Source organism: Lynx canadensis, chromosome A1, assembly GCF_007474595.2.
Source record: "Lynx canadensis isolate LIC74 chromosome A1, mLynCan4.pri.v2, whole genome shotgun sequence".
Taxonomy (NCBI): Eukaryota; Metazoa; Chordata; class Mammalia; order Carnivora; family Felidae; genus Lynx; species Lynx canadensis.
The window spans coordinates 174,646,526-174,666,083 of record NC_044303.2 but is presented as its reverse complement, the minus strand read 5'-3'; the positions used below and the strand labels follow the sequence as shown (position 1 = coordinate 174,666,083).

The window sequence follows — 19,558 nt, the reverse complement described above, 5'->3', positions numbered from 1 at the left end:
TAGTGATTATCTCTTGGGAGGAGAAATATGATTTCTTCTTTTTGCTTATCTTTTTCCAAAATTTCTACAAACATCATTTATTGAGGCATATTCCTATTTTTTTAATGCCAAAATACAGTAAAACACAATGAAGATCAAGATATTGCTCACAGGTAATCTCCTATATGAGCCATTTCTTTTGGAGGTTAAGAGCTAACAAAAGTTCTGTTTTCCTTGAGGAACTGGCATGTGCTTTGCTTTTTAAGAATTAACTGGTTTATCCCTTCTTCACTTTGCCACCAGGGGGCATAGCCTCAGGCCCTCATTCTTTGCATATTTCTATTTTAATTTCCCCAGTCTTGACATTCTATTCTAATCTATATGTCTTATCCTGATTTGGGATTTACTTATATTTTATTACTTTTCTCAATGTTTATCATAAATTTATTGCCTACAAATCCTTGTACATTTAGACCAGTTATACATACACATAAACTGAAGACTTTAAGGATTGCTATTGCCATACACTTCATGCTAGGTCCCTGCATTTCCAGAGTTCTTGGTTAGGACATAAAATGATAGAAATACAACCTGTAAATTCAATCTGAGATTTTTTTTTTTTTAATGCAAAACTACATCTCCCTGTAATAATATAAAAAAAAAAAAAAAGCAAAAATACCATAACTTTTCAAGTCTTAGAAGTCCCATAATTAAATTCAGTTTTATTAAATGCTCAATTCTCAAAAGTATGTACATTTCTTTATTATAAAAAATCTCCATCCCCATCTCACCCTCCCTCACTCACTCCCCCAAAGTAGGTATTGTCCACACAGAAACAAACACAACAAAGTCTACCATACATCTAAAAGCAGGGAAGACAGGAGGTCCCCAGAGGACAAGATATGCTGGTGTTATCATGCAGAGCCCTCCTGCAGGGTGGGAAGAATGGGAAGAGCTCATAATACAAGAAGGGAACTGGAATAGGCAGACTGACAAAGACGTATATAATTTATACCAATTTACAAATACTTGAGGTGCCCACCAACTCCAAGAGAACAGACCAAACTAACACACAAAGGAAGGCCTCTGCCAGTGCCTCCTCTCCCTACATCAGGTCCCCCTATCAGGAGTCATTAGGAAGCCCAAACAGCTTCACAGTTCCTGCTTCCCGACTGCTGTCATATTTGCCATCTTTGTCATCACAGGCAAATGCCAGCAGAGGCCTTTTGGGGTGCCAAGCCACGGTGAAGGTCGGGGACTCACACTGCACCTCCCATAGCTTGTCTCCTATAAAAATCAATATAGAGAAACCAATAAATATGTTAATAATAAGAAACCACATTCATGAAGTACTTGCCTACATTAACTCACTTAATCCCTTTATTAACCCTATAGGATAGATACAGTCATCACCCCATTTTACAGAGAACACTGAGGCACAAAGAGGGCACAAGTCAGTAGGTGACAGAGCAAGATCTGAATGCAGAGGCTGTGCTCTGAACGTACTCTGTCTCCCTAGGAAAACAGTAGTAGCAGCTACCATTTGTTGAGCACCCCTTAGGAATCAGATGAATTCTATTTTATTTTAATAAAGCACAATGACATCCCAGCAAGATAGGCAACGTTTTAAACCCCCTTTTATAAAGGAACAAGTGACTTAACAGTTAAGTCATACCTCAAGGAAGCAGCAGTCAGCACATGAAGTCTGTTTTCAAAGCTACAGATCTTTCTGCTAAATCACAATGCCTTGCAAATAGATAGATTTCTTTTTCCAAAAACGTTATTCTTCCTACTTACTGAAATTAAACAGGATTTTTCTAAAGCCATTATCCCTTTAGTCCTGCTTTACTTTTCTTCAACCTTAGGGTTAAGATTAATGTAGTAAAGCATTAGCGATGTGGTGTTAAAGATGCAGAATGCATTAAATTATATACCTGAAATTGGTCAACTATATGATAAATTATATTTCTATAAAGCTCTTTAAATATATATATATATATATATATATATATATTTATATACATACGCAAATACATGTGTGTATAGGGAGAGTAGGAGAGATTCTTTTTTTTAAGTAATCTTATTTCAGGGACAATTAACCACTCTTCATGATGCTAGGATCTGGCAGTCTAGCTATACGTCTGAGCAAATTTCTGTATTATACAAATACCAAGAATAGTTTCAGAGGCTGCTACTCCCCTTTTACTTCTCTTTAGGCCTTTAACTCGAAGTCATTTGTCAAAGTCACTTGGGATTGGTTAAGATAAAGAAATTTATGCAGTTCAAGAAAACCAGGGTAGATATGAAGAGGACTTCTAAAATGTTTCCTAAATAAACATCTTGACAGTTTTACTGGAAAGCTTAATCTCTGAATGATAAAGAAGGTGCTATCTGGGTGAGACTGACATTACTACTCCAGACCACCAAAGTTCCAAAAGACTTGGTGTAATACGTATGATGTGTCTAAAAGCTGAAAATAAGTGGACTTTTAAAACGTATGCTATCAGAAATAAAATTCTTACTTTGTTTTACATTTAAACATAAAAATATGTAAGATATAAAATCTTACTAAACATGATTCCAAATATAGTGTATACACACACACACACACACATATAGATGTCTATATATAAAATATCTATATAGCGATATAGATATCTATATATGAAAAAAAAGATTGGAAGGAAATATACCAATATGTTAGGAACAGCTATCTCCAAATTATAGGCCTATATGTGACTGTTAGTTTCTTCTTTATATTTGTTAGCATTTTCTAAATATTCTACAATGAACATGTATTACTCTTATTTTACAAACTAATATACAAAGACATGCTTACTGCATAAAATTCAAACAGTACAAGGGTACAGAGCAGCACTGGGCAACAGAAACTTCTATGGTGGAGACATTCTACATCTGTGCCATCCATATAGAAACCACTAGCTACATGTGGCTACTAAAGTCCTTAAAATGAGCCTAGGGTGACTGAAGAACAGAACTTCTCACTTTATTTAACTGATTTCATAATAATAATTACATTATAATTTAAATCAAAATTTATCTTTTTGGGGGGTACCTGGGTGGCTCAGTTGGCTGAGTGTCTGACTTCAGTTCAGGTAATGATCTCACAGTTTGTGAGTTCGAGCCCCACATCGGGCTCGGTGCTGAAAGCTCAGAGCCTGGAGCCTGCTTCAGATTCTGTGTCTCCCTCTCTCTGCCCCTCCCCTGCTCACGCTCTGTCTCTCCCTCTCTCTCAAAAATAAATAAACATAAAAAAATTTTTTTTACTGTAGTAGTTTTCTCCCAATCTTCTAAGTCTACTGTAGTTTTCTCCCAATCTTCTAAGTCTGAAATAAATTCTTTCTTTCTTTTTTAATATATTTTTTTAAACATTTATTCAGTTTTGAGAGATAGAAAGAGAGAACATGAGCAGGGGAGGGGCAGAGAAAGAGGGAGACACAGAACCCAAAGCACACTCCAGGCTCTGAGCTGTCAGCTGATGCCAAAGAGTCCGATGCAGGGCTCAAACTCACGGACCATGAGATCATGACCTGAGCCGAAGTCGGACGCTTAACCAACTGAGCCATTCAGGTGTCCCTGAAATAAATTCTTTCAAAAGTCTTTCTACCAACTTAGCTTTAGCTTCTTCACCTAAATGGGAACACATCACATGCACTGATTGGCTACTTGTTTTGCTCATTCAGTAAAATGCCTTGCCAATCTTCCATTTCGGCACATACAGAGCTATGTTTTTTCTCTTGGCACACTGTAATATGGATGCATCACAATTTATTTAATTAGCTCATCATAATGAAAATTTGGACTATTTCCCATTTGTGCATAAAACAATGCTGTAAATATAATTGTGCTTCCCCTTTGATAATCATTTGACTTTTAGTTTTTAGCCTCAGTTATAAAGAAAATTAAAAAAAAAACTTGTTAAAAGTATTTGAACTGTTTACAAAAATTAATACAGCCATATTTGATATAGTTCTGAAGATTGTATGTGAACTAAATCACATTTTATATGTATTAGGTGAGGCAGACAATTAAACTTGCACAAAGATGGCATGGGAAAAATAGCACACACTTGCACTGTTAAGAGCAAACACTACGATAACCTTTCAGTAAGTGGTTTAGTCCTTTACAAAATGTGAGCACTTTGGACTCAGTCAAAAATTCACTTCAATAGTTTACCCAAAAGGATGACCGCATTAGTAAAATGAAGTGCATAAGGATATTTCTCACAGCATTATTTATAATGGTGCAGATGAGAAACCACCAAATAGATGGGCAACTAAAGTATCTACAGGCATATATATGTATATACTGGCAGTTTAAGTATATACTGATATAATTCAATGGAATTCTAAACTGTATGAAAAGTGGCAGTAGAGGGGCATCTGGGTGGCTCAGTCAGTTAAGCATCGAACTTCGGCTCAGGTCATGATCTCGCAGTTCGTGAGTTCGAGCCCCGCATGGGGCTCTGCACTGACAGCTCAGAGCCTGGAGCCTGCTTTGGATTCTGTGTCTCCCTCTCTCTCTGTCCCTCCCCCACTCACACTCTGTCTCTCTCTCAAAAATAAATAAACATTAAAAAAAAAAAGTGGCAGTAGAGCTCAACAGCCACGGCCATGTAAGAAGCTATAACATCCTCAAGTGAGGCAGCCACATCCTGGAGCAGGAGAGTATCCATGCATCACATTAACAAGGGTGACAAAGGAGCTGCATGTCCGAATGGCTGGACAATACTCAACACAGTGTCATCAACAGAAGCATTGTTAAATTGTGGAATCTCAACTTTTTTATTTTATTGTTTGCTGTTTTCTACACAGTTTCAATTCTTTTACTAAAGTATCATGTATTTCCAAAAACAATAGAGCTACATTACAAAATAAATCTGAGGGTAATGACAGAAGATGACAGAGTAGGAGGATCCTGAGCTCACCTCCTCTCAGAGACACACTGAGACAACAAGTATGTCTATCATAACTAACTGAAAATGACCTGAAGACCAGCAGAAGAGATCTTCCACAGCTGAATATAGAGAGAAAGCCACACTGAAAGGGTAGAAGAGGTGGAGACGTGAGTCAGGAATCAAACCCCTGGTGCAAATAACGACAAACGGGAGGGACATCACAAGCATGGAGTGAGGGAATCAGATCCCAAACAGGGCAAGCCAAGCCCTAAGGACCTACACTGAGAAGACTAGTTCCCATAATGTCTGGCTTTGAAGATCAGCAAGGCTTAACTTTGGGAGCTTTAGAAATCAGCGGGGCTTAACTACAGGAGAACTAGAGGGCAGAAGAGTCAACACACTAAGTTTCTCAGTCGGAGACAGCACAGAAGCAGCAACTTGAAAAGCACCTAGGGTATACATGAAGGATATTTATCGACTAATTTTAGGATGTGTGCCAGAAGGGCAGAGATCTGCAGGAGATTTCTCCAGGAATAAAAAGTGCTGGCAGGTGCCATTTTTCTTGGCTTCTCTGAGCCTAGCTCTAGCTGGACGCTTGCAGAAACCAGTTCTAACTCTCTCCATCTTCCTCACTAGCAACACATGCCCCGCCCCAGCATTCTCCTACCACCCACCCTACCCAACCCACTGGCCTCCGCAGGCACCCCTCCAAAACAGCTCCTGCCCTGCCACACCCAGCAAGCAGCCCCAGATGGGACGCCTCCAAAGTGACACCTCCCCTAGAAGACAGGGGAGATACCCTACACAGCAGCTTGCCCACAGTTCCTACAGCCAGGCCTCTTAGCTGGCTGCACAAAGAATTAGCCCTGCCCTTCCATGTACCTGCAGCTGTTCACAGAGGCTAATTACAGGCAGCTAGGCTGACTGCCAACGCCCCCCACAACTGAGCCCATGGCAGCTGCAGCCAGGCCTCTCAACAGCATGGGCAGCAAACCCTGCCCAGTGCGCATGCAGCAGGCAAAGCGGGTTACTGCAGCCAGCTGGGCTGAAGGCCAACCCCACCCATCAGCATGCCCATAGCAATCACAGCTCAGCCACAACAGGAGGGTGCACACAGCCCATACGGGGGCACCCCTGGTGCACCTGGTTCCAGTGACCAGGGTGGATAGCACTACAGGGCACCACAGGACCTCTTCTACATAAAGCCACTACTTTCAAGGTCAGGGGATGTAGCTGACCTACCTAACACATAGAAACAAACACGGACAGTTAGATAAAATGAGGAGACAAGGGATGTCCCAAATGAAAAAATAAGACAAAACACAGAGAAAGGACTAAACAAAATAGAGATGAGCAATATGCGTGATGAAGAGTTCAGAGTAATAGTCATAAAGATACTCAACTGGACTTGAGAAAAGAGTGGATGAACTCAGTGAGAATTGCAACAAAGAGACAGAAAATGTAAAAAAGAACCAGTCAGAGATGAAGAATATGGTAACTGAAATGAAAAATACACTAGAGAAAATCAAGAGCAGATTAGGGGATGCAGAAGAACAGACCAGAGATCTTAAAGACAAGGTAACAGAAAACAATCAAAACTAACAGCAAAAAGACAAAAGAATAATAAAAGTGAGAATAGGTGAAGGGACCTCTGCAAAATTATCCAGCATAATTAACATTCCCATTATAAGGATTTCAGAAAGAGAAGAGAGAAGAAAGGGGGAAAAATAATACCTGAAAACTTCCTGAATCTGGGGATGGAAACAGATATCCAAATCCAGGAAGCAAAGAGAGCTCCAAACAAGATGAACCCAAAAAGGTTCACACCAAGACATAATGATTAAAATGGCAAAAATTAAAGATAAAGGGAGAATCTTAAAAGCAGCAAAAGAAAAGCAAACAGTCACATACAAGGAAAAACCCGTAAGTCTTATCAGCTGATCTTTCAGCAAAAACTTTGCAGTATGGAGGTTCCTCAAGAAATTAAAAACAGAAATACCATATGATCCACTAATTCCACTACTGGATATTTACCCAAAGAAAACAAAAACACCAACTGGAAAGGATACATGCACCCCTACACTTATTACAGCATTATTTACAACAGTGAAGATACGGAAACAGCCCAAGTGTCCATGGATAGATGAATGGATGAAGAAGACGTGGTGTATATATACACAGTGGAATATTAATCAGTCATGAAAAAAAATGAGATCTTGCCATTTGCAAGAACATGGGTGGACCTATGGGGTATTAAGCTAAGTGAAATAAGTCAGACAGAGACAGACAAATACCATATGATTTAACTTATACATGAAATCTAAAAAAAAAAAAAAGAAACAAGTAAATAAACAAACAATAGAAAACAGACTCATAAATACAGAAAATAAACTGGTGGTTGCCAGAGGGGAATGGGTTAGGGTAATGGGTGAAATAGGTGAAGTGATTAAGAGGCACAAACTTCCAGGAACAAAAAAGTAAGTCATGAAGATGTAAAGTACAGCAAGGGGAACACAGTCAACATTGTAATAATGTTGTATGTTGACTACATTTACTGCAGTCAATGACTGTAGTCAATTTACTACATTATACTGCAGTATAATGCATATAACTGTCAAATCACTGTCTTATATGAAATTAATATAACATTATATGTCAACTATCCCTCAATAACGAAAAAAATTTCAATTAAAAATAAGTAAATCTGAGGAAATTCTTCTGTAAAATGGATACTCTTCTCCCATTTTTCTATTTTCAAATTCTGTTGGTTGTTTTTAAAGCAAATCACATGTATTTGATAATTCCTAAAATTATTAAAAAATATGTATTTTTTAAGTTACACACAAGCAAAATATAGAAAAAAATATACACCACAACACTTAAAGAGATTGTATTTAGATGGTGGGACCACAGGTCATACTTTTTTCTTTCTCGTATTTTCTGTATTTTAAAATTTTCATTATAATAGAAGAATTAATAGTTAATAAAATGCAAAATATTTTCCTAAATCACTTTCTTTCAGACCTTTCTTTTAACTCTCTGCTCCCTCATGACCCAACTATAGCAGTCATAATAAACAAACCTGTCTCAAGCAGACAAATTCATTTATGCTAATACTGGTGAAGTAGTAATGTGAAGATGAAAATACAAGACAGAAGTCCTGATGGCCACAGATGACAGAGAAGATCATTATGGTAGTGAGGGTTTCAGTTACCTGTCTCTACTTCAGCAATGTCAATAAAATGATCTTCTGAAGCTGATGCCAGCATTTTTCCATCATGGCTAAAACTGAGGGTCCTCACAGGCCAATCCAGCCTATAACAGAGAAGACAGAAGAGACATTAGAATAACCCAATAAGAGGAGGGCACAATTTCACCCAAAATGAAGTAAAATTAACTTATCCAGCAAGGAAAGTACTGGCAGGGCTGCTTACCTGGAAAAGCACCGAACACACACTAACTCATCCACATCCCAAAGGCTGACCAAAGCATCTGCACTTCCTGTGGCAAAGTACTTCCCCATGGGGTCAAATTTGATGCAGATGCAGTTGGAAGGATGGGCATTGATGGACTGCACAGGCTTCAGCTCTGGGTAGCTGAGAAACAAGACAGATGGCAATCAAACTATGGGAAGAGGACTATGGTACTGAGACAACAACAGGAGACGCTGAAGAAGAAAACCAAAGTAAGACAACAAATATCAGACTATAATTCAAACAAACTTTTCTAAACTTTAAAAAAATAAAATTAGATTATCATCAGACCTTTCTGACAATAAGACTTTCTGCCAAAAGAAAATGGACTAACGTATTTAAGCTATACAGGGAAGAAAATATGAATCAAGGATTTTTTTTTAGTAGGCTTCACGCCTAGCATGGGACCCAATGTGGAGCTTGAACTTATGACCCTGAGATCAAGACATGAGCTGAGACGAAGAGTCAGACACTTAACTGACTGAGCCACCCAAGTGCCCCAAGGATTTTTTAATTTTTTTTTAATGTTTATTTCTTTTTGACAGAGACAGAGAGAGACAGAGCATGAGTGGCAGAGGGGCAGAGAGAGAGGGAGACACAGAATCTGAAGCAGGCTCCAGGCCATGAGGATTTTTATGTCTAGCAAAAGTGACTATCAATTATAAAAAGCTCAAATACTAAGCATAATATAATAAAGTAGTTGTAAGTTTTATTAAGTCTATAAATTATAATAAGTATGAACTCAGGGAAAACTGTTCCCATGAACCCTGTTCCTGAGGAAGCTAAAGAATGAGCTTTAACAATCAAATGACTAGAGATTCATCAGCATAGGACTGTCAATGAGCATTACATATATAGCTTCTTGTGTATGTATTGGTGGTGGTAGTGGTAATACTGTTATTCTGAGATATCTCCACATATAACATGGATAAAGGTAATAAGTAACTGTGGGATATTCTAATTCTGTAATCCCATGTCCTTGAGAACCTGAATACTCAGTTTGAAGGAAAGAGTTACTTATAATATAGAAGATATTTAGTAAAATTCCTCTAGTCCTGAATTTTAACTGGAACTTATCAGTATGAATTCACAAGATATTTTATCTTTAAAAATACACACAGAGGCACCTGGGTGGCTCAGTCTGGGGCTTCTGACTTCAGCTCACGTCATGATCTCACAGTTCGTGAGTTCGGGCCCCGTGTTGGGACTCCATGCTGACAGCCCGGAGCCTCGAGCCTGCTTCAGATTCTGTGTCTCCTCTCTCTCTGCCCCTCCCCAGCTCTCACTTTGTCTCTCTCTCTCTCTCTCTCTCAAAAATAAACATTAAAAAAATTTAATAAAAAAACAAATACATACATACACATATGCTTCCTTGCTCTATCCACTGGAAAGGTCTAGAAATAATAACGAATCAATATGGACATCGGTAGCTCCGATATTATTTCTCAGAAAAAGAATCCAGGGATTGATTCTTAGAGAATTTTCTGATTAAAGGTCTGAGGCAGGAAGCATACAAGATGAACTTGGAATACTCATCATACCAGAGAGCAAGAAACTGAAGACTACTAACACTGTCAAAAAAATGACTCAGGAATCAACCTGAAGAGGCTCCCATTGGCTAAAGATGGGATAATTTGAGCTTCCATAAGGATAATTATTCCAACAGATTAAAACACATCTACCATGCTTAAATACATGAGTTTATAATGAGTCTTAAAACTAGCTGATTATCTTTGTAAGTGATAGAGAACTAATTCATTATCTGATGACAAGAAGCATTTATCCTGTCTTTTCTAAGTAAACTATATTCTTTTTTTTAAGTTTATTTTTATTTATTATTTTGAAAGAGAGAGACAGAATGTGCATGCACAAGCAAGCACAAGCAGAAGAGGGGCAAAGAGAGAGGGAGACAGAATCCCAAGCAGGCTCCCCACCCAGCACAGAGCCTGACGTGGGGCTCCATCTCACAACCATGAGATCATGACCTGAGCCCAAACCAAGGGTGGGACAGTTAACCAACTGAGCCACCCAGGTGCCCCAAAGTAAACAATATTCTTAAGTAACCAAATAGTAGGGGCGCCTGGGTGGCTCAGTCAGTTAAGCATCCAACTTTGGCTCAAGTCATGTTTTCACGTTTTGTGAGTTCAAGTCCTGAGTGGGGCTCTGTGCAGACAGCTTGGAGCCTGGAGCCTGCTTTAGATTCTGTGTCTCCCTCTCCCTCTACCCCTCCCCTACTCGCACTCTCTCTTTCAAAAATAAATAAACATTAGGGGCGCCTGGGTGGCGCAGTCGGTTAAGCGTCCGACTTCAGCCAGGTCACGATCTCGCGGTCCGTGAGTTCGAGCCCCGCGTCGGGCTCTGGGCTGATGGCTCGGAGCCTGGAGCCTGTTTCCGATTCTGTGTCTCCCTCTCTCTGTGCCCCTCCCCCATTCACGCTCTGTCTCTCTCTGTCCCAAAAATAAATAAAAATGTTGAAAAAAAAATTTAAAAAAAATAAATAAATAAATAAATAAATAAATAAATAAATAAACATTAAAAAAAAAAATTAAATTCCAAAACTAGACAGAGACCCCACTAAAAAGGAGAACTATAGACTGATTTCCCTGATGAACATGGATGTAAAAATCCTCAACAAGATATTAGCCAACCGGATCCAAAAATACATTAAAAAAATTATTCACCATGACCAAGTGGGATTTATACCTGGGATGCAGGGCTGGTTCTATATCCGCAAAACAATTAACATGATTCATTACATCAATAAAAGAAAGGACAAGAACCATATGATCCTCTCAATAGATGCAGAGAAAATATTTGACAAAATACAGCATCCTTTCTTGATAAAAACCCTCAAGAAAGTAGGGATAGAAGGAGCATACCTCAAGATCATAAAAGCCAAATATGAAAGACCCATCACTAATATCATCCTCAATGGGGAAAACTGAGAGCTTTCGCCCTAAGGTCAGGAACAAGACAGGGGTGTTCACTCTCGCCACTGTTATTCAACATAGTATTGGAAGTCTTAGCCTCTGCAATCAGACAACACAAAGAAATAAAAGGCATCCAAATCGGCCAGGAGGAGGTCAAACTTTCACTCTTCGCAGATTAACATGATACTCTATATGGAGAACCCTAAAGATTCCACCAAAAAACTGCTAGAACAGATTCATGAATTCAGCAAAGTTGCAGGATATAAAATCGACACACAGAAATCAGTTGCATTCCTATACACCAACAATGAAGCAGCAGAAAGAGAAACCAAGGAATCGATCCCATTTACAAGTGCATCAAAACCATAAAATACCTAGGAATAAATCTAACCAAAGAGGTGAAAAATCTAGACACTGAAAACTAGAGAAAGCTTATGAAAAAAAAATGGGAGGATGACACACAAAAAAGGAAAAAGATTCTATGCTCCTGGATAGGAAGAACAAATATTGTTAACATGTTGATACTACCCAAAGCAATCTACATATTCAATGTAATCCCTATCAAAATAACACCAGCATTCTTCACAGAGCCAGAACAAATAATCCTAAAATTTGTATGGAACCAGTAAAGACCCCAAATCACCAAAGCTTTTCTTCTTGAAAAAGAAAACCAAAGAAGGAGGCATCACAATCCCAGACTTCAAGCTATACTACAAAGCTGTAATCATCAAGACAGTATGGTACTGGCACAAGAACAGACACTCAGATCAGTGGAACAGAACAGAGAACCCAGAAATGGACCCACAAACGTATGGTCAACGAATCTTTGACAAAGCAGGAAAGAATATCCAATGGAATAAGGACAGTCTCTTCAGCAAGTGGTGCTGGGAAAACCGGACAGTGACATGCAGAAGAATGAACCTGGACCACTTTCTTACACCATACACAAACATAAACTCAAAATGGATGAAACACCTAAATGTAAGACAGGAAGCCATCAAAATCCTCAAGGAGAAAGCAGGCAAAAACTTCTTTGATCTTGGCCACAGCAACTTCTTACTCAACACATCTCCGGAGGCAAGGGAAACAAAAGCAAAAATGAACTATTGGGACCTCATCAAAATAGCTTCTGCACAGCAAAGGAAACAATCAGCAAAGCTAAAAGGCAACCGACAGAATGGGAGAAGTTATTTGCCAGTATCCAAAATCTATAAAGAACTTATCAACCTCAACACCCAAAAAACAATCCAGTGAAGAAATGGGCAAAAAATATGAATAGACACTTCTCTAAAGAAGACATCCAGATAGCCAACCAACACATGAAAAGATGCTCAACATCACTCATCATCAGGGAAATACAAATCAAATCCACATGAGATACCACCTCACACCTGTCAGAATGGCTAACATTAACAACTCAGGCAACAACAGATGTAGGCGAGGATGCGGAGAGAGAGGATCTCTTTGGCACTGCTCGTGGGAATGCAAGCTGGTGCAGCCACTCTGGAGAACAATATGGAGGTTCCTCAAAACATTAAAAATAGAACTACCCTACAACCCAGCAATTGCACTACTAGGTATTTATCCAAGGGATACAAGTATGCTGTGTTGAAGGGACACATGCACCCCAATGTTTATAGAAGCACTATCAACAATAGCCAAAGTATGGAAAGAGCCCAAATGTCCATCGATGGATGAATGGATAAAGAAGATGTGGTATATACATATACAATGGAGTATTACTCGGCAATCAAAAGAATGAAATCTTGCCATTTGCAACCATATGGATGGAACTAGAGGGTATTATGCTAAGCAAAATTAGAGAAAGATAAATATCCTATGACTTCACTCATGAGGACTTTAAGACACAGAACAGATGAACATAAGGGAAGCAAAAATAATATAAATACAGGGAGGGGAACAAAACATAAGAGACTCATAAATATGGAGAACAAACAGAGGGATACTGGAGGGGTTATAGGAGGGGGGATGGGCTAAATGGGTAAGGGGCATTAAGGAATCTACCCCTGAAATCACTGTTGCACTATATGCTAACTAACTTGTTTGTAAACTTAAAAAATTAAATTAAAATAACTAAATTAAATTAAATTAAATTAAAGAATTTACACAGCCATTGCTGGGGGGGAAAAAAAAAAAAGAAGAGGTAATTTAAGACCTAGACACAGAAAGGAACACAGCCTGAAAAGATTGGATCTGGGGACAATTCAAAGGGAAGCCTCTGTAGTGTTTTCAGCAGGAGTGAGACGCAATCTGAGTTACTCTTCTACAAAACCACTGTCACACTGAATTGTCACCGTTTCCACACCAGACTGTGGGTTCCTGGGCACAGAAACTAGCTGATCTTCACATCTGTACTCTTGGCGCTCAGCCCAGGTCTGCCACAGGGTAGATGTTTAATGGATGGTTGAATGAACCTCCTTGCCCCTCAAAAAGAATAAAATCTTGCCATTTGCAACTATGTGGATGGAACTAGAAGGTATTATGCTAAGCAAAATTAGTCAGTCAGAGAAAGACAAATATCATATGACTTCACTCATATGAGGACTTTAAGACACAGAACAGATGAACACAAGGGAAGGGAAGCAAAAATAATATAAAAACCAGGAGGGGGACAAAACAAAAGAGGGTTACTGGAGGGGTTGTGGGAGGGGGGATAGGCTAAATGGGTAAGGGGCATTAAGGAAATCTACTCCTGAAATTATTGTTGCACTATATGCTAACTAATTTGGATGTAAATTAAAAAAATAAAATTAATTTTAAAAATAATAATAATAAATAATAGTAATAATTAACCAAATAGCAGATGAGAGGAAATACCTTACATTCCAACAAATAAATAAGCATGTGAAATCAGCTAAATTCAGACTAGGAGAATATCTGCAGGTTTTCAACGACTAAATTAGAAGTAAAAGAAGGATGCAAAGTGACTTGGTAGTGTAACATACTTAAAAGACATCTAATTTTTTTAAATACACAAAACTAGAGTATCTAGAAATGCATACATGGTCGCTAAAACTATAAAGAAATACTATAAAAATCAAGATAGTGTTTCCTTTTGAGGAGGGGGAGATGTGAGCAGGAAAAGCACACGTTTGGACTTCTGGGATGGCCAACAAGTTACATTTCTTGACTTGGGTGGGGTTACAAAGATGTTGGGCATATAATGGTTCTAAGCTATACATTGTTTTAAGTGATTTTCTGTATCTGTGTTTTATTTTCTGATAAAAAGGCTTTAAAAGAAAAAAGATATAGAATCCTTACTAACTACAGAATAAAATTCAAGCTGCTAAGCATAGAATTCCAGCCTTTTATAATCTGGTCCCAGATTATATCTCAACTTTATCTTCCCATTTTCAGGCCCTCTCTTCAGACACCTTATCTGCCACCACTCCCAACAACTCTGACCTACCAACTATTCCCCAAATAGACCATGCTCGTTCACACCAGTTTCGTCCACTGTATGGTTCCCTTTTGCTGATTCTTAAAATTCTCCTCAACTTTCAAGATGAAGCTCAAAAGGTGCCTCCTTCAAGCTCCAACTCCCACAGTCCATATAAATTTCTTTCCTTGGGGTTCCATAGCAAATTCCTAGACTCTCTAACATAACCTATTTCATACTGCCTTGCATTACCCACCCAGAATAACAGAAAGAATAGAATCGACAAGCCTGAATTTCAATTCCACCATTTCATTCATTTACAGAATAAATATTTAATGAGATCCTAACTCTGTGTAGCAGGTATTAAGTTAGGCACTAGGGATTTAAGAGTAAACAAGTTACATACGGTCCTTAACCTCATGGAATTTATAGTCTAATGGAAGATACAAATAAACATGAAATTATAACATAGAATGAGAAATGCTTCCAACAGGAAGTACATAAAATAAGCTTCTGGGGCCCTTAAGTGGCTCAGTCGGTTAAGCATCTGACTTCAGCTCAGGTCATGATCTCGCGGTTCACGAGTTCGAGCCCCATGTCAGGCTCTGTGCTGACAGCTCAGAGCCTGGAGCCTGCTTCAGATTCTGTATCTCCCTGTCTCTCTGCCCCTCCCCCGCTCACGCTCTGTCTCTCTCTCTCTCTCTCTCTCAAAAATAAACATAAAAAAATGTTTGTTTTTTTAATAAAAAAAATAAGCTTCTAACCTGGGGAAGTAGGAAGATGATAAAGATGGCTTCCCTGGAGGGTAAATGATATTTAAGCTAAGACTTTATGGGTACAAATTATCCACAGTTCAAGGTGCATCTACTTCTAGTGCTCACTAGTTGATAGTGATTTAACCTCTGTGAATCCCAGGTCCTCATCTGTCAAATAAGATGCATACTATCAACCCCCTAGAATTTCTGTGATGACTTAAGTAAAATATAAGGTGCCTGGCTCAAAGGTGCTCAACAGAGGTTAGGATTCTTTACTACCACTTGTCCTTTGACCTCCTTCAGGACAGACTCAACATCTAATTCATCTCTGTATCCACCACAGCACCCAGCACAAAGATCAGACAGTTCCTAAGCTAGAACCCTCTCACCTGAGGATGTTGATACAACCATTGCCATTTGTCAGGAAGAACATGTTATTGTCATTATTCCAAGAGATTTCATTGACTTCAAACTTGAACTGCTCCTCCGCTTTGGAACGGTGTGTCTTGGCATCAATAAAGGTCACCACATCATCCTTGTTGCCCACAGCAATGGTCTGTCCATCGGGACTCCAGCAGATATTAATGTTCTCCCCTGGAAACCCAGATATAATCAGCAAGATATTGTTTGCCCATAATCCTCCAGAAGTTTATTTTTTTTATCATACAAAGACCAGAGCTATTCACTAAGGTCCTAGTCAATAGAAGGGAATGACCACTTACTCAACAATTTTGAGACCAGCACATTCATCTACAAATTTCCCCCCTTTGGGTCCTCACAATAATTCTCTAATGGACACTTCATTATTCCTAATTTACATATGAAGAAATGGAAGATAAGAGAGATGAGCCAAAATGTCAAAGCTATGACGTAATAGAGCTAAAATCTAAGCCAGATTTAACTCCAAAGCCTCTTATTCTTACACCAACATTTCCCAAACTCCAGTCATTCGAATGCCACTTTCACAATTTTTGTCCTATGTTAACAGCTATATTTCTTTACTCAAGACTTTTCTTAAAATTGACTCAAAAAATTTCTTAAATAAATTTAGTTTCAATTTAGCAATGAATTCTACAGGCTAGTTCTTTTTTTCTGGTAGGTATTAAGATATAGACACAGCCAGTTTTGAATGTTCATCCATGTTACACCTAAATCACACATGCATTACCAGCCGTCTACTTGGAGAAAGCACTACAACATTCCATGTCCAGGTACCAGTCTTGTCAAAAAGTCCAGTGGCCCACAGTGAACACATTGATTAGAAATGTCATCAACTTTACCAATTCTATGATGCATATTTTTTTCACACTTTATTATCTATAATGTACCTTAAAATACAACAGGATGCATCTCAAAATTTTTGGTGCATCATGGTTACGTAGAAGCTTTATCTTCTTTCCTACTAGCACATAAAATATTGGTGCATCTTGTAATCAATGACGTTAGTCAATAAAATATAATAAATGGCCTCAAGGTTTACAGAACAATACCTGGTGAAGAACAGATTCTACAAACATACTGCACGACTTCCAGTTCATTTTGTCCCAGACCACCAAGACCATTCACTCCAAGATCAGCCATTCTAGCCTATCAACAGTTTCATAAATTCTCCACACATCTGTACATGCAGTTCCCTCCTAGAGCTGCCTCCTATCCCCCACCAACCCACTGTACCCTGACCACTAAATCCCTATTAGCTATTCTAAGAGTTTGCTCGAATCTGTGAGACCTTCCCTGTCTCCACAGGCAGACTTAAGCATTTCCATTCTGAGTGTCCATCTTTTAGACCTCTCCAGTTAAGATGAACCATGTCATATCACGTAGGGTTTTTTTTACACGTACGTCTCTCTCCCTGCACTAAACCCAGTACAGGTCCTAGGAGCTGGAGATTGTCTTATTCAGCCCAGGATGTCTCATACCTAACACAAGGCCACAAATAGAGAAGATAATTCAGGAAAGGCCTGTTGAATGACTAGAAGTAGCTCATTCCTATTGCCCTTTCTCTGAAGAGTCACCTTTAGTGTTCACAGTGGCAATGCATTTCGTAGTCCTCACATCCCAGATGCGAATGGTTTTGTCTCCAGACGCGGTGACAAAGAGGTCAGGATTACTTGGGTGCCAACAAAGCTGGTCCACACTATCCCCATGTCCCCGATAATTGTTTTCTTTAACCTGAAATAAGAGAATCCAAACATCACTACACACAAAAGTACCTGCCTCCACATGTAATTTTTTTAACCTTATTCAAACTAAAGTACCTTGTGACCAACAAAGATCTGGATAATTTAAAAGACACCAATCCTTCCAAGCCCTTTCTGCCAAACTACTCCCAATACCCACCCACACTTCCTCCCCAATCACTCTAAACTGTTCTGAGGTTTGGGTTCCATACCAATGGCCTTACTCTTTTGTCCTCCGTGTCCTTCCTCCTTTTTTCTGGTTTTCCATCCTTACTCTACCACCCAGGTTCCCAGTCTTGCTCATCCCCACAGAAAGCCCTATTATTTTCAAAAGGGACCCCCTCACCACCATGGGGACCTCACCAGCACCACAGCACCCTAGCCACTCCTCACACTACACAACACCTTCCTACCACTCTCGTACACCCCCATCTCACCCCAGTCCCATCCACCCTCCTCACCACCCGTCTTCATCTCCCCCCCCGCCCCCCTCATCTGAACTCCTCTTCACTACTACACTCCCTCGCACCCCCACCTCCCTCTTACCACCGCCGTCCACCTCTCCACCACACCCCCTCCTGACCCCTAACCACCAGCCTCATCACTCCCACACTCCTCTCTCGTGCACTGCACACTCCCAACATCCCCACACCCCTTGCCTCCACCCCCCTTTTCACCCCCATTCTCTCCCTAACACCACACCGCCCTTTACCACGGCCCCTCTCTCCTGCTGGGCCGGTCCCTGACAGCTCACCAACCGGTCCTTCTCCAGCAGGAATACGCTGGCCGTCTTGTCGAAGGACCCCGAGGCAAGGCGACGCCCGTCGCAGCTCCAGGCCACTGAGTGCACCTTGGCGCTATGCGCAGGGAACTCGCGCGTCTTGCTGTGGCCGCGAAACAGCTCCTGCATTCCCAGCACGTAGCGTGTTGGGCCGCTGGTCACTGAGCACCAGGGAGCCATTGAGCCAGGACCACTCTGGCCCAGCGCCGAGGGCCCCATGGCCGCCGCAGGAACCGCCATGACAAGCTCCCGGTGGCCCGCGAGGACACGGCCGCTTTGGCCCAGTCAGTCCTGCCGCCGCTGCCGCACGCCTGCGCCCGGAAGAGCGGCTCTCCCCTGCACAGCCGCACTGTGGGCCATCCGGAGGGGACTACAAATCCCGGCATGCAGCGCGCGAGCTTCCTTACTTTTCAAATACGATTACGATTTAAGTATCTTTCACAGTTAATGATTCTAAGGATTTTAGGGCCTATTTCCCCCTTACCTACTGCCAGGTAGACATATTTGTATCCCTATTTAATTGAAAAAGAAAACCAATGCAATACTTCTAAACCTCAGTTCCCCATCAGTGAAAGACATTTTTTTCTAGGGTTGATCCCCTAAACCTCAGTTCCCCATCAGTGAAAGACATTTTTTTCTAGGGTTGATCCCCACCCTCAGTCCCCTCCCTTGGAGCAGAAGACTCTCCACACTCTGGCTGGTGAACTAGGGGTTTGTGGGTGTCCACAGTTCAGGAGGGGAGGGACTGAGAAGGAGTCCAGGGAAGTCTTTAAATAGGCAAATTCTCCTCTTTTAAAAGGTACTACTGGTGAGTGATAGAAGCAGAAATATGTTCACTTTAGTGCAGAAGGCCGATCTATACAGCCTGCATAGTTCTGATAAGGAGCATATACGTACTGGTTGCTACATTCTTTAAAGGTCCCATGATTGCCTGTATATCCCACCACTAGTTAATATCCAGCTAAATGATAAGCACCGGAGAAGTCTTGCAAAAATAGTTTTATGAGTAGAAATTCAAAGAAAACATTTATGATCTAATACTCCCTGGACATCCCCGCCCCCTTTAACAGTAAGCATATAACCACTGGCTGCATATAGCAAAAGCGTGGATCTTTCTGCCCACGTCCTGTCCCGGTGCCATT

General features: G+C 40.2%; 1 protein-coding gene across 1 annotated transcript; it reads right to left on the bottom strand.

Moving 5' to 3' along the window:
• Nucleotides 1–664: 664 nt before the first annotated feature.
• Nucleotides 665–18,710, bottom strand: THOC3 (THO complex 3). The gene is made up of 6 exons (XM_030327261.1): nt 18,390–18,710; nt 17,471–17,627; nt 15,845–16,049; nt 8,332–8,493; nt 8,112–8,212; nt 665–1,266 (listed from the first exon to the last, which is right to left on the bottom strand). Exons 1-6 carry the CDS (start codon nt 18,654–18,656, stop codon nt 1,103–1,105), a joined length of 1,056 nt encoding a protein of 351 aa, XP_030183121.1. The 5' UTR covers nt 18,657–18,710; the 3' UTR covers nt 665–1,102.
• Between the last annotated feature and the right edge of the window lie 848 nt (nt 18,711–19,558).

Coding starts and splice junctions, on each gene's coding strand:
- THOC3 (XM_030327261.1), bottom strand. CDS start 18,656: ATGGCGGTTCCTGCGGCGGCCATGGGGCCCTCGGCGCTGGGCCAGAGT. Junction 17,628..18,389: donor TGCTGGAGAAGGACCGGTTG/GTGAGCTGTCAG, acceptor CTCTTATTTCAG/GTTAAAGAAAACAATTATCG. Junction 16,050..17,470: donor TGCCACTGTGAACACTAAAG/GTGACTCTTCAG, acceptor CTGGGTTTCCAG/GGGAGAACATTAATATCTGC.